The 14,649-nt window shown below is 40.7% G+C and overlaps 1 protein-coding gene across 1 annotated transcript in view; it reads left to right on the top strand.

The window, feature by feature from the left end:
• Positions 1–14,649, top strand: part of LOC115225669 (dynein heavy chain domain-containing protein 1-like) — an 86,263-nt gene that overhangs the window by 29,262 nt on the left and 42,352 nt on the right. The window contains exons 11-16 of the mRNA XM_029796585.2: positions 92–261; positions 5,068–5,256; positions 6,311–6,495; positions 7,956–8,256; positions 9,500–9,759; positions 11,405–11,512. Of these exons, the coding sequence (XP_029652445.2) occupies positions 92–261; positions 5,068–5,256; positions 6,311–6,495; positions 7,956–8,256; positions 9,500–9,759; positions 11,405–11,512 (1,213 nt within the window). The remainder of the gene's footprint in view (positions 1–91; positions 262–5,067; positions 5,257–6,310; positions 6,496–7,955; positions 8,257–9,499; positions 9,760–11,404; positions 11,513–14,649) is intronic.

The following is a 14,649-nucleotide window of genomic DNA, read 5'->3' as shown; positions in this document are numbered from 1 at the left end:
CATCTATAAGGGAAGTAACTCTCTAAAGAGTATATGTATATATTTTGATGTTCCTAAAGAAATTAAACTTGTCTGTTTTCCTAATTTTCAGCTCCAGGGGCAGCTCTAAGAAAAAGTCTCTGCGATCTTCTACACGCCTCAGCTCCTCGACATCTCTTGTAGGGATTCCCGCAGACATGGTTCCACCCCATGAAAGGTTTTTGTTCATAGAATCTGATGACACTAAACTGGAGCAGAAGATACGGAATGCAGTAACAAATGGTTGGTATTACTGAAGAGGTTAGGGTGTGTTGCATAATAATTCGAGCGTTACCCTCACAAGCATGAGATCGTGGGGGGGGGTACAGTTTGCAGAGCAGTTGGTGCTGTGTGTTCATGTGGTTGGTGGGAAATATTTGCAATTGATGATGTGCAAAAATACTGAAATACCTGTTTTAGCAATTCCACCATCCCAGCTGGACAATTTTCGTCTGTTTACTTGTTTCAGTCATTTGACTGCGGCCATACTGGAGCACCGCCTTTTAGTCGAGCAACTCGACCCCGGGACTTATTCTTTGTAAGCCCAGTACTTATTCTATCGCTCTCTTTTGCCGAACTGCTAAGTGACGACGACGTAAACACACCAGCATCGGTTGTCAAGCAAAGCTAGGGGGACAAACACAGACACACAAACACACACACATATATACATATCTACGACGGGCTTCTTTTCAGTTTCCGTCTACAAAATCCACTCACAAGGCCTTGGTCAGCCCGAGGCTATAGTAGAAGACACTTGCCCAAGGTGCCACGCAGTGGGACTGAACCCAGAACCATGTGGTTAGTAAGCAAGCTACTTACCACATAGCCACTCCTGCGGCTGATACGTATCAGTGCTTTTTAGCACTACATGCCTTTATTGCAAAGCTTTCCTAACCCTTTCACATTTAAACTGGCCATATCCAGCCCAAATATTCTATCTGTTATATATTCAAACTGACCATATCAGGTCTCTCACACCTACCCTACAATGTCATTCTAAAATTATAAACAATCACAAGGCCTTGGTCGGCCCGAGGCTATAGTAGAAGACACTTGCCCAAGGTGCCACGCAGTGGGACTGAACCCGGAACTATGTGGTTAGTAAGCAAGCTACTTACCACACAGCCACTCCTGCGGCTGATACGTATCTGTGCTTTTTAGCACTACATGCCCTTGTTGAAAAGCTTTCCTTTCTCATTTAAACTGGCCATATCCAGCCCAAATATTCTATCTGTTATATATTCAAACTGACCATATCAGGTCTCTCACACCTACCCTACAATGTCATTCTAAAATTATAAACAATCACATCACTGAAATCTCAAGGCTACAAGATAATGCATGATCAATTCAAAACATTGCAAATAAATAAGCATCACATCTGAGAAAGTAATCTGAATGCTAAAGGGTCAACAAAAATACTGCAGTTTCATAGCTTTTGATAATATATCTACGTTAAGTAAGATCTACAGATTACTATTTTGAACTAATACTATTTCTATTCCTAATAACAAATTTTCACCTAGCCTGCTGGATATTTGTAACCAGTGATTTCTTAATCGCAAGTTTTCTATATTAGTGGGAGTGAAATTTAAATAATAATAATAATGAAATTATTGTATACAGTGCTCAGGTGCACCACAACTTGTCAGACAGTGCATATAAAGTATATATGCAGTAATGTACAAATGTCTGGGAAGTGAACAGTGTATGAGTCAGATACATGCTTGCGTGTGTATGGAGGGGAGAAAGATCAGGTGTAGTGTTGGCGAATCTCAGGAAGCATGGAAGTTTTGAAGGATGCAGTGCTCTGACAACTAACAACTGATGCCGGCAGTTTGTTCCATGCTTCAGCAACTCTCAGCGTGAAAAAATGTTTCCTGAAGTCATGGGAGCTGTTTTCTGACTTTGTAAACATGTCCACAGGTGTTAGACAGGTGGAGTTTGAAAAGGTGCTCAGAGTTATTGTGTAAGTATACTGTAAATAATGGATAGTTACTATTACCCTCTTTACTCTTTTAGTAGTTTCAGTCATTTGACTGTGGCCATACTGGAGCACCACCTTTAATCGAGCAACTCGACCCCGAGACTTATTCTTTTGTAAGCCCAGTACTTATTCTATCGGTCTCTTTTGCCAAACCACTAAGTAACAGGGTCATAACCCCACCAGCATCGGTTGTCAAGCAATGCTAGGGGGACAAACACAGACACACAAACACACGCATATATATATATATATATATATACATATATACAACATATATACAACACACATGCACACACACACACATGATGGGCTTCTTTCAGTTTCCGTCTACCAAATCCACTCACAAGGCTTTGGTCGGCCCGAGCCTATAGTAGAAGACACTTGCCGAAGATGCCATGCAGTGGGACTGAACCCGGAACCATGTGGTTGGTAAACAAGCTACTTACCACACAGCCACTCCTGCGCTACTGATGATGTGCAAAGACTCAGAAATTCCGGGTTAGCCATCCTACCACTGATACTGGATGCTTTTCATCATCTGCTGATGTACTTCTGTGCTTTTTAGCACTACACTGTGAGAGACTTTCTCAAACTAAATACTGTAGGTTTGTTGTTTTTGAAAGTGTATCCACTTTGCACTTCATTTCACATTGTTCTGTGACCCCTTCGACACCTGGTGTGTGGCACACTGTGCATCTGTCCAAGCCATCTCAGTTTGATTGAGGGAGCAAACACAAGTATTTGATCTATAAACAACTCCTCTGTGCAGATTGTTCAGCAAGAAATTACAGAACCATCTTTCTCAGAATCAAAGAAACAATCACGTATTTTGGAATTCTTGTCTTTCTCTGGAAGAAAATCATCTCTGATCTTGCCTGACGCTTAAGACATGTCATATGTACTATGACATGTCTATGGCCAAGGCTTCATCTTACATCTGTCATGTGCACCTGGGGCTGATAAGGCCACAGTTCATCCTGTTTCCCATCTCTCTTCTTCTTCTTGTCTTGGGACAGCATCCACCCGGGGTGAATTGAGCTGGCTTCATTCATCCTCAATGCTGCATCTCTCACAAACGCTGACCAGACTTGGTGATTTGAGGCTAACAACTGCGTGATCTCCAACCACTCCTTATTCCAGCGGCGAACACTCTAGATATGGGGGCCTAGGTTGGGTTCCAGATCAGCCTTGACTGTCATCAGCCAGGTTTTTCGTTGTCCACCACATCGTTTTCACTAACCCTGAAGGGGAGCTGGGGCAATTGCTTCGTAGATGAATTCTCCTGGTTGACGACGGAGGGCATGACCCCCCAGCCAACGCAGACATCTCGTTAGGATGACTTGTCGGAGGGAGGGGATTCTGCACCGGTGTCGCACCGAATTGTTGGAGACAAAGCAATGCCATCATGTTTATGTGACTGACTTAACAGCACTCCCCACTTAACGGGGCAAAGGTCAACCACTGGGTCAACTTCCCAGCTATTGCTGGTACACATTTACAGCTGAGTGGACTGAAACAACATTAACCCTTTCATCACTGCATTTATTTTGAGATATTTCTTTCAATTACTTTAAATATAACAAAGAATTTAGTAAAATAACTTGGTTATCATGAAGCTAGTGTTAGGAACATAAATTGTGACTAAGGTTTGGTGGAAGATTTTAATTCAAAACTTATGAAAATAAGACATTTGTACTACAGAGCCAGAGGTGGTTTCAGCCAGGTTGGTATCAAAAGGGTTAAACAAAGTGTTTTGCTCAAGAACACAACACCACCCAGTCCAGGGTTTGAAACCACAAGGTTATGATTGTGAATAACCACAAGGTGACATGCCTTCTGTTTGACTAAGACTCATCCTCTTACACCTGTATCACAGTTCTATGACCAAGGCTTAAGGCTTAGCGTTGCATGAGCCCAAACACTCATAAGATCAGAGCTTAACCTGGTTTCCATGGTGTCTGTATGTGAGTGACATTACAACATTCATCCCCCGGATAGGATGCCAGTCTGTTGCAGTGTTAGCTTCCCAGACATCGCTGCAACTCGTTTTACACCTGAGTAGACTGGAGCAATGTGGAATGAAGTGTCTTGCTCAAGAACGCAACACACCACCCAGTCTGGGAATCGAAACTCTGATCTTGTAGTCATCAGTGCAACATCTCAACCCCTGGGCCACAAACATTCTCTTGTTGCCCTCCTTTGATTTAGACTCATTGTTTTGCCCCAACTGTCATTTGTCAATAATAAATCTCTGAACGAGATGTAAACAGTAACTGCTCGACAATATGAGGTATACTTGCCAGGCGGCAAGCTGGCAGAAACGTTAGCACGCCAGGCGAAATGCTTAGCGGTATTTCGTCTGCGTTACGTTGTGAGTTCAAAATCCGCCGAGGTCGACTTTGCCTTTCATCCTTTCAGGGTCAATAAATTAAGTACCAATTACGCACTGGGGTCGATGTAATCGACTTAATACCTATGTCTGACCTTGTTTGTCCCCTCTGTGTTTAGCCCCTTGTGGGTAATAAAGAAATAGGTATACTTGCCATCTCAATATGGCTAACCACTAAGGGTGGGTGTTACTGTAGCTTTTAGCCCCAGGAGAACATCGTCTCCAGCTGGCTTTAGGCACACTTTCTGTGCCCTTAAGGTATTTGCAAATCTCGTTCAAAGATTTATTATTGCTTGTAGACAGTTTTTCGAGATCAGTGACGAAAAGTTACTGGAAAAACGATATAAGGATTTGCATTGGGACCTCCTTTCATCGAAAACCGGTGATTGCCGTACGCTGATGACAGGTCAATACCTAGAAACTGCAGTCTGTGCGTATCACTTAGGCTTACGAGAAAGGGATGGCCTCCCTTTGCAAATACCATAAGGGCACAGAAAGTGTGCCTAAAGCCAGCTGGAGACGATGTTCTCCTGGGACTACAAGCTACAGTAACACCCACCCTTAGGGGTTAGCCATATTGAGATGGCAAATATACCTCACATTGTCATTTGGCATTTGTCGTTTTTTGATGTTACCTTAAACGAGAGTTTGTTTTGTCTTTTAATTCCAGGTCTCGTTGTAATGGTGACCCTTGTAGAACACCTTCCTCTGAATCCATTCCTGAAGTTGTTGGTGTCCTGCCACGAGACGAAAACAATGGGAGACGGCACCAAAATTCTTGTATTTGAGAATACAAAAATAGTTTGCCATCCACTCTTCTATATGTACCTTATTCTACCAATTCCATTCACCATTTGTGGTAAGAAAGTTTCCTAAATTCGATTGAGGGGATTTTTCTTCAAAATACTCACAGCCTTAATCTTACTCATCAATCTTACTCATCAATCTTACTCATCATCAATCTTACTCATTATTAATCTTACTCCTTATTAACCTTACTCATTATTAATTTACTCCTTATTAATCCTACTCATTATCAATCTTACTCCTTATTAATCTTACTCATTATCAATCTTATTCGTTATTAATCTTACTCATTCTCAATCTTACTCATTATCAATCTTACTCATTATTAATCTTACTCTTTATTAATCTTACTCTTTATTAATCTTACTCATTATCAATCTTATTCCTTATCAATCTTATTATTAATCTTACTCATCATCAAACTTACTCCTTATTAATCTTACTCATCATCAATCTTACTCATTATCAATCTTACTCATCATCAATCTTACTCATCATCAATCTTACTCATTATCAATCTTACTCATTATCAATCTTACTCCTTATTAATCTTACTCATCATCAATCTTACTCATCATCAATCTTACTCATTATTAATCTTACTCATTATCAATCTTACTCCTTATTAATCTTACTCCTTATTAACCTTACTCCTTATTAATCTTACTCATTTTCAATCTTACTCATTATCAATCTTACTCATCATCAATGTTACTCCTTATTAATCTTACTCATCATCAATCTTACTCATTATTAATCTTACTCATCATCAATCTTACTCATTATCAATCTTACTCATCATCAATCTTACTCATCATCAATCTTACTCATCATCAATCTTACTCATCATCAATCTTACTCATCATCAATCTTACTCATCATCAATCTTACTCATCAATCTTACTCATTATCAATCTTACTCATCATCAATCTTACTCATCATCAATCTTACTCATCATCAATTTTACTCATCATCAATCTTACTCATCATCAATCTTACTCATCATCAATCTTACTCATCATCAATCTTACTCATCATCAATCTTACTCCTTATTAACCTTACTCATTATCAATCCCACTCATTATTCATGTTGTCCTGTGACAGGTTACAACTTCAAAGCCTTACCACTGCAGGAATTGAATGTTATTGATTTATCGTTAAGCAACGAAGCCGTCATGACCAAACTGATGCATGCCACCCTCAAAGCTGACCGTGGGGACTTTGAGCATCAGCGATTGGCCAACGAAAAGGACATCTTACAACGCCGACAGGAAATGTTCAATGAATTCGTAAGTCCGTCCCTTTCTCCTCTTATTGATCCCTTTTAATATATTGAGATTTTATCGACATCGTTTTTTTTTCATCATCTTTTTTGTTTTTTTTTATTTGTTGCTTAGCACGGGTGCAGCTCTGTGGTTAAGAAGCTTGCTTCACATCCTGGTGGGTGTGGGTTCAGTCTCACTGCACGGCACTTTGGCCGAGTGTCTTCTTCTAAAGCACTGGACAGACCAAAACTTTGTAAAGGGATTTGGCAAATAGAAACTGAAAGAAGCCCATCATGAGTGTGTGCGCACATGCACATGTGTGTGTGTATCTCTCTCTCTCTCTCTCCATACATACATACATACATTGTTTGTTCCTTCTCGAGCCACACCTGGCTCATAAGGGCCGGTTTCCCCGGTTTCCTTGGCATATAGGTTCCCCACCTGGATGGGACGCCGGTCCGTCGCAGGTGAGCTGCAAAATGCAGGAGGAAAGAGTGAGAGAAAGTTGTGGCGAAAGAGTCAGAAGTTCGCCATTACCTTCTGACGGAGCCGCGTGGAGCTTAGGTGTTTCGCTCATAAACACACACATCGCCCAGTCTGAGATTCGAACCCGCGATCCCTCGACCGCGAGTCTGCTGCTCTAACCACTAGACCATGTGCCTCCACACATACATACATATATATATATATATATAAACAATATATACATATGTACACATGCATTTATATTTTTATGTGTGAGTTTTCTTTAAATTTTTAATGTTTTTTATATTCCTTTTTCTATATGTTTTATATTTTATATTCTTTGTATATATGTTTCTGTGTTTGTATATGTGTTTGTGTGTGTTTCTCAGGGTACAGGAAGATGAGTAGCGGGTCATAAAAAGAGAAGAGAGAATGGGTACTTTCATAGGACTGTGAGGAAAGTATAAGTGATGGTCAGAGATGGGGGTAGACTATTGTATTGTGGCTGGTTTTTTTGGGGATTTTGGGGATTTTTTTTTCAAATTTATAGAAAACTGTAGGGTTTGGTTTTGTGCTTTCCACATCTCTTTCTCTCACTCTCTCTTCCTGTTTCTTGGGTAACGCTGCGATGGACTGGCGTCCCGTCCAGCTGAGGGGGAACACATATGCCACAGAAACCGGGAAACTGGGCCCATGAGCCTGGCTAGGCTTTAAAAGGGTACATTTATTTGTGGAGGCGCGTGGCTTAGTGGTTAGGGTGTCAGCATCATGATCGTAAGATTGTGGTTTCGATCCTGGACCGAGCAACGTGTTGTGTTCTTGAGCAAAACACTTCATTTCACGTTGCTCCAGTCCACTCAGCTGGAAAAAATGAGTAACGCTGCGATGGACTGGCATCCTGTCTAGCTGGGGTGGAACACATATGCCACAGAAACCGGGAAACTGGGCCCATGTGCCTGGCTAGGCTTGAAAAGGGCACATGAATAAAATAAACAATGCATTTATTTATATCTTTACAGGCTTTATTCAGAGAGAAAACCATGAATCTGGAAGGTCCCCTTATTGAGGACAAAAACATACTGGAGTCCCTGCTGGCCTGCAACAGAAAGATGGAGAAGAATCAGCAGATCATCACCGAGACATGCAACAGTGATGATGAACAGCTGAAAGAGTTGTGCCTACCCTACGCCCCCATGGTGAAAAAAGCAGCCATCATCTATGCAGCGTTTGAACACCTGCCCAAAATGAACGAATGCTATTTCATCTCATTCGAAATGTTCCTGAAGATATTTGTAGCAGCGCTTCGTCGTTGTGACAGGGGTACGGCTTTTTGTTGTTCGTGTTGTTGTTGTTGTGGATGATGGCTTTGGAATGGGGGTTGACTGTTGTTTAGCTCCGGGTCACTCATCATCTAACCCTAGGTGTTATTCTCATAACAGTTTCTCTCTTTGTATGAGGGTAAGTCAAAAAGTAATGCCATTTTGTTTAGGACAGGTATAATTACCAACACAGGAACATGTATCATGCATCAAAATGAAGCTGGTCCTCTGAGGATCACATCCCTACTTCTCAACATAGTCACCGTTTCTCTCAATAGCAATGTTCCACCTTCCAATGAGAGCATGTATCCCTGCCCCGTAAAATTCTGTTGACTGTTCTTTGAGCCACTTCTTCACTACAGTTTTCACTTCTTCATCACTGGACTATCATCTCTTCGACCCCATGAACAAGGGTTTGAGAGGCAAATTCACCATCGTATGTTGTTTCCGGTATAAATTAATATTACTAAGAAATATTACCGGTCCCTGGCGCATTGGAAAAAAACTGCCTGTATGCCAAGTCAGATAGTTTGAGAAGCACTGCTCTAGAGCTAATATATACGAGAGTGAGTCAAAAAGTAATGCCATTTTAATTAAGGACAGGTGTAATTACCAACACAGGAACATGTATCATACTTCAAAATGAAGCTGGTCCTCTGCGGATCACATCCCTACTTCTCAACATAGTCACCGTTTCTCTCAATAGCAATGTTCCACCTTCGAATGAGAGCATGTATCCCTGCCCCGTAAAATTCTGTTGACTGTTCTTTGAGCCAGTTCTTTGCAACAGTTTTCACTTCCTCATCACTGGAATAATCTTCTGCCCCATGAAAGAGGGTTTGAGAGGCAAACATTATTCCATTATGATGAGGAAGTGGAAACTGTGGTGAAGAAGTGGCTCAAAGAACAGTCAACAGAATTTTAACGGGGCAAGGATACCTGCTCTTATTCAAAGTTGTAACATTGCTATTGAGAGAAATGGTGACTATGTTGAGAAGTAGGGATGTGGCACCATAAAGGGCACCCATGTCGGTGACACATAAAAGGGACCCATTACACTCTTGGAATGGTTAGTGTTAGAAAGGGCATCCAGCCATAGAAACCAACCCAATATCAGACTGGTTCCAGTAACCATCTAACCCATGCCAGCATGGAAAGCAGATGTAAAATGATAATGAGGATGATAAAGGATTTTTAAGAACTTAACGGCAAAAAACGAATATTGCTTTTCCTTTATGTTTCAGGTTTCAGCGCCCAGGAAATGAATTTAAGGGCCAACGAACTGTCAGTGGTGACCACAACAGCCATATTTGAACACCTGACACGGATGATGTTTGAGCAACACCTTTTGTTATTTTACCTGCTTGTTGTGTTGGAAACATTTAATTTGTCCGGTGCAGCAACCACTGAAGAGATCGGTGTCTTTTTGTATGAATTCAATTCGGAAGATTTAGAGGCCATTGAAGACGCACTTCCTGACAAACCCAGATGGATCACAAAAGAGGCGGGTTCTTTAATAGTTGTGATTTGACCCTTGATTAGTCCTAATCTAACTGTCCCCTACCACACAGCTGGTTGTTGTTTGACCCCCAGATCGCCCCCTGACGTCTAGGGCAAGTAACTTGGCTAAACACCTAGTTTTGATCCACAAATTCATAGTTTTACACACACCATACCTCCAGCCAAGTGAGGGCACATGGCTTAGTGGTTAGGGCATTCGGCTCATGATCGTAAGGTTGTGAGTTCAATTCCTGGCGACTCGTTGTGTCCTTGAGCAAGACACTTTATTTCACGTTGCTCCAGTCCACTCAGCAGGCAAAAATAGTCAAAGGATTACTGTATATATTCTTATGTGTTTTGTAGAATGATATATTAAGGGGCTTTTTTAATAAGTACTACTGGATTACTAGAATCCATATATTGTGACTTAAATATAATCTCATATATATATATATATATATATATATATATATATATATATATATATATATACACACATATATACGTGGCTGAGTGGTTAGGGCATTCGGCTCACGATTATAAGGTTGTGAGTTCGATTCCCGGACCGAGCTGCGTGTTGTGTCCTTGAGCAAGACACTTTATTTCACGCTGCTCCAGTCAACTCAGCTGGCAAAAATGTGTAGTACCTGTATTTCAAAGGGCCAACCCTTTTTTGAGCAGGATGGGTTACTCGACCAGAAGAAAATTCTAACTGGGCCCCACCTGCAAGGTCATGTGCTGTTTATCTTGATATGAGATCACCATGTCGCGCACATATGGTTGTGATGCATGTACCTGGTGTACCCTTATCAGACGGGTACTCATGATGGGTATACTGGGCTTTGTATATTTGTACCCCAATGTCACTTTGATGGCATGCACTGCTCTCTCACTCAATAATAATAATAATAATAATAATAGTAATAATAATAATAATCTTTTCTACTATAGGCACAAGGCCTGAAATTTGGGGTGAGGGGACTAGTTGATTACATCAACCCCAGTGTTCCACTGGTACTTAATTTAATGACCCCCAAAATGATGAAAGGCAAAGTTGACATATATTTTACCCCAGTGTCACTTTGATGGCATGCACTGCTCTCTCACTAAATAATAATAATAATCATCATCATCGTTTAACGTCCTTTTTCCATGCTGGCATGGGTTGGACGGTTCAACTGGGGTCTGGGAAGCCAGAAGGCTGCACCAGGCTCCAGTCTGATCTGGCAGTGTTTCTACAGCTGGATGCCCTTCCTAATGCCAACCACTCCGAGAGAGTAGTGGGTGCTTTTTACATGCCACCAGCACAGGTGCCAGACAAGGCTGGCAAACGGCCACGATCGGATTGGTGCTTTTTACGTGCCACCGAATAATAATAATAATAATAATAATAATAATAATAATAATTTCAAATTTTGGCACAAGGTCAGTAATTTTAGGGGAGGCGGCAAGTCATTTAAATTGACCCTAGTGATCAACTGGTTCTTATTTTTATTGACCCTAAATGGGTGATTAGCAATGTTGGCCTCAGCAGGATTTGAACTCAGAACATAAAGACTGAAGAGTCAGCTCCCTCCTCTTATTGTGTGTGAATAAATAACAGAATGAATTCTATGACAATGACCCCTTTTAATGCTTTCCTGTTTCAGGGTTGGCTGAAATGCTTCCTTCTGGAGAAATCAATCGATGTCTTCTCGGACCTCCTCGAATACTTGACCGCTGACCAAGCGGACAAAAAGTGGCCAGAATATTTTAAGGTAAGTAAACCCTAAATCAGTGCTTCTCAGCCAGGGTTCATATGGGGTGGGGGTCACTCAAGCAAAATAGGGTCCACAGTAGTATCTTATGGCGCCATTAAAGAATTTTGTTTTTGATGTATTTATTGCAAGAAACTGTTCCGTTTATGTCCCCGGCGTTTTATATAGGTCAGCTGACACAAGGGGACAAGTGCTTACGAACCACATGCTTCCGGGTTCAGTCCCACTGCGTGGCACCTTGGGCAAGTGTCTTCTACTATAGCCTCAGGCCGACCAAGGCCTTGTGAGTGGATTTGGTAGACGGAAACTGAAAGAAGCCCGTCGTATTTTTATTTTTATTTTTTTATTTTATTTTATCTAGTTTCAGCTCACGAGCTGTGGCCATGCTGGGGCACCGCCATTTGTATGTATATATATATATATATATATTGGCTGTGTGGTAAGTAGCTTGCTAACCAACCACATGGTTGCGGGTTCAGTCCCACTGCATGGCACCTTGGGCAAGTGTCTTCTACTATAGCCCCGGGCCGACCAATGCCTTGTGAGTGGATTTGGTAGACGGAAACTGAAAGAAGCCTGTCGTATATATGTATGTATATATATATGTTTGTATGTGTGTGTTTGTGTGTCTGTGTTTGTCCCCCTAGCATTGCTTGACAACCGATGCTGGTGTGTTTAGGTCCCCGTCACTTAGCGGTTCGGCAAAAAGAGACCGATAGAATAAGTACTAAAAGGTGGTGCTCCAGCATGGCCGCAGTCAAATGACTGAAACAAGTAAAAGAATAAAAGAATAAAAGAATAAAGAATATGTATATGTGTATATATATATATATATATATATATATATATTTAATAAGAATCCAAATATATATAAATAGGTGTAGGAATGGCTGTGTGGTAAGAAGCTTGCTTCTTAACCACATGGTTCTGGGTTCAGTCCCACTGCGTGGCACCTTGGGCAAGTGTCTTCTACTATAGCCTCGGGCCAACCAAAGCCTTGTGAATGGATTTGTTAGACGGAAATATAAGATAAAAAAAAAACATTGTCAACTTTAATTATATCAATTATATATATTGTTTCCGGTATGAATTAATATTACTAAGAAATATAACCGGTCCCTGGCACAGCCTCCGGTACCCCACATCGGGTAGTTTGAGAAGCACTCAAATAGACGGGTGTCCATCACGCTTTCGCGTATAAGGGAGGTTACTCTTCATTAAAACTTCTCATACAAGGGAAGTAACTTCTCGTCTATTTATTTTTGTCATAGTCAGTTGACTGCGCCCATGCTGGGGCACTACCTTGAGGGGTCTTAATTGAAAAAAATTGATCCCAATACTAATTAATTTTTTAAAATCTGGTTCTCATTCCATCGGTCTCTTTTATTGAACAGAAAATGATTCAATGGGGTGAAAATACAAAATCAAAGAAAAGAAATTCAAAGACAAGATTTCATTAAAATCTTCAATAATAACAATAATCTTTTCGGTTTGACCGGCAGTTTTTAAAAATAATTTCCACGTAACTAAACACTTTTAAACTTCGTATACTGGTAGAATGTGTTTATAAAACATATTTTTCTCTTGGCTTTATTGAGAAAATTCTGTAGTTTGTAAGATATTTCTGTTTCTGTTTCTTCAATTTCTGCAATTTCAACCAATCAATGACGTCTATTGAGGTGAAAACATTCTGTGCCGTATGAATATGTCCCTCGTTTAAGAAACAGATTGGGTTTATTTACATTTGTGAAGACAAAAAAGATACCCTTCCCCCATCCCTAACCCTAACCTTAACTAACCCTAACCCTAAAACAGATTGAAATGCAATAGATCGATACTAGGGTCATAATTATGGGTGACAATTTCATATGACACCGCTAGAAAAAACTGCCGTTCAAACGGAAAAGATCCATCTTTTCTACTCTAGGCACAAGACCTGAAATTTGTCAGGAGAGGTTAAGAGGATTAGATTGACCCCAGTGTTCAACTGGTACTTATTTTATCGATCCTGAAAAGATGAAAGGCAAAGCCGACCTCAGCAGAATTTGAACTCAGAACACAAGGATGGATGAAATGAGGCCAAGCATTTTGCTTTGGATGCTCGCGATACGACCGTCTCGCCGCCTTCTTAATAATGACAACAATATCAGATGTCTCTCAATGGTTCTTGTAATTTTGGTTGATTCAGTAACGAATGATGATCGATGTCACAGCTCAAAAGACAACCACTAGTTAACACTGTGCCAGTCAGGCAGTACTGGCAATGGCCAATCTCAAATGGTGTTTTTTACATGCCACCTGCACAGGAGCCAGTCCAGCGGCACTGGCAACAACCTCTCTCGAATGTTTTTTTTTTACGTGCCACCAGCACAAGTGCCAGTAAGGCGACGCTGGTAACAATCACGCTCAAATACTGCTTTTTATGTGCCACCGGCATGGAAGCCAGTTAGCCGCTCTGGCAACGATCATGCTTGGATGGTGCTCTTAGCGCTCGAATAGCACAGATGCCAGTCATCAAATTTGATTTCGATTTCACTTGCCTCTGTTGTTATTGTTATTGTTATCATCATCATCATCATCATCATCATCATCATCATCATCATCATCATCATCATCATCATCATCATCATCATCACCATCACCATCACCATCACCATCATCATCATCATCATCATCATCATCATCATCATTATTATTATTATTTATTATTTCACCAAGGTTGACTTTGCCTTTCATCCTTTCAGGTTCAATAAGTTAAGTACTAGTGAAACACTGGGGTCGATGTAATCGACTTACTCCTCCCCCACAAATTTCAGGCCTTGTGCCCATAGCAGAAAGGATTATTATTATTATTATTATTATTATTACCATTATCTTTTCCTTCTTTCTTCAAATTTTCTTCCGTTTCTCGCCGAGTGTTTTCCATACACCTAGGGGCAGAGAAGCTCATTGTATGCATTCCCAGATTACACACGCAAATTCACAGATAAAATATGTATTTAAAAATTAATAACTAAATAAATTCATGGATGGATGTTGTTTTCACAGCGATAGTGCTCTTCTCAGTACATGAGTCGTTCCAGTTAATACGATTTTTTGCACTTATTATTATTATTATTATTTTTATTAAGGTGGCT

The sequence above is a fragment of the Octopus sinensis genome, linkage group LG28 (genome assembly GCF_006345805.1).
Source record: "Octopus sinensis linkage group LG28, ASM634580v1, whole genome shotgun sequence".
In the NCBI taxonomy this organism is placed as follows: Eukaryota; Metazoa; Mollusca; class Cephalopoda; order Octopoda; family Octopodidae; genus Octopus; species Octopus sinensis.
The sequence above is the reverse complement of the archived record's forward strand: the minus strand, read 5'-3'. Positions and strand labels throughout refer to the sequence as shown.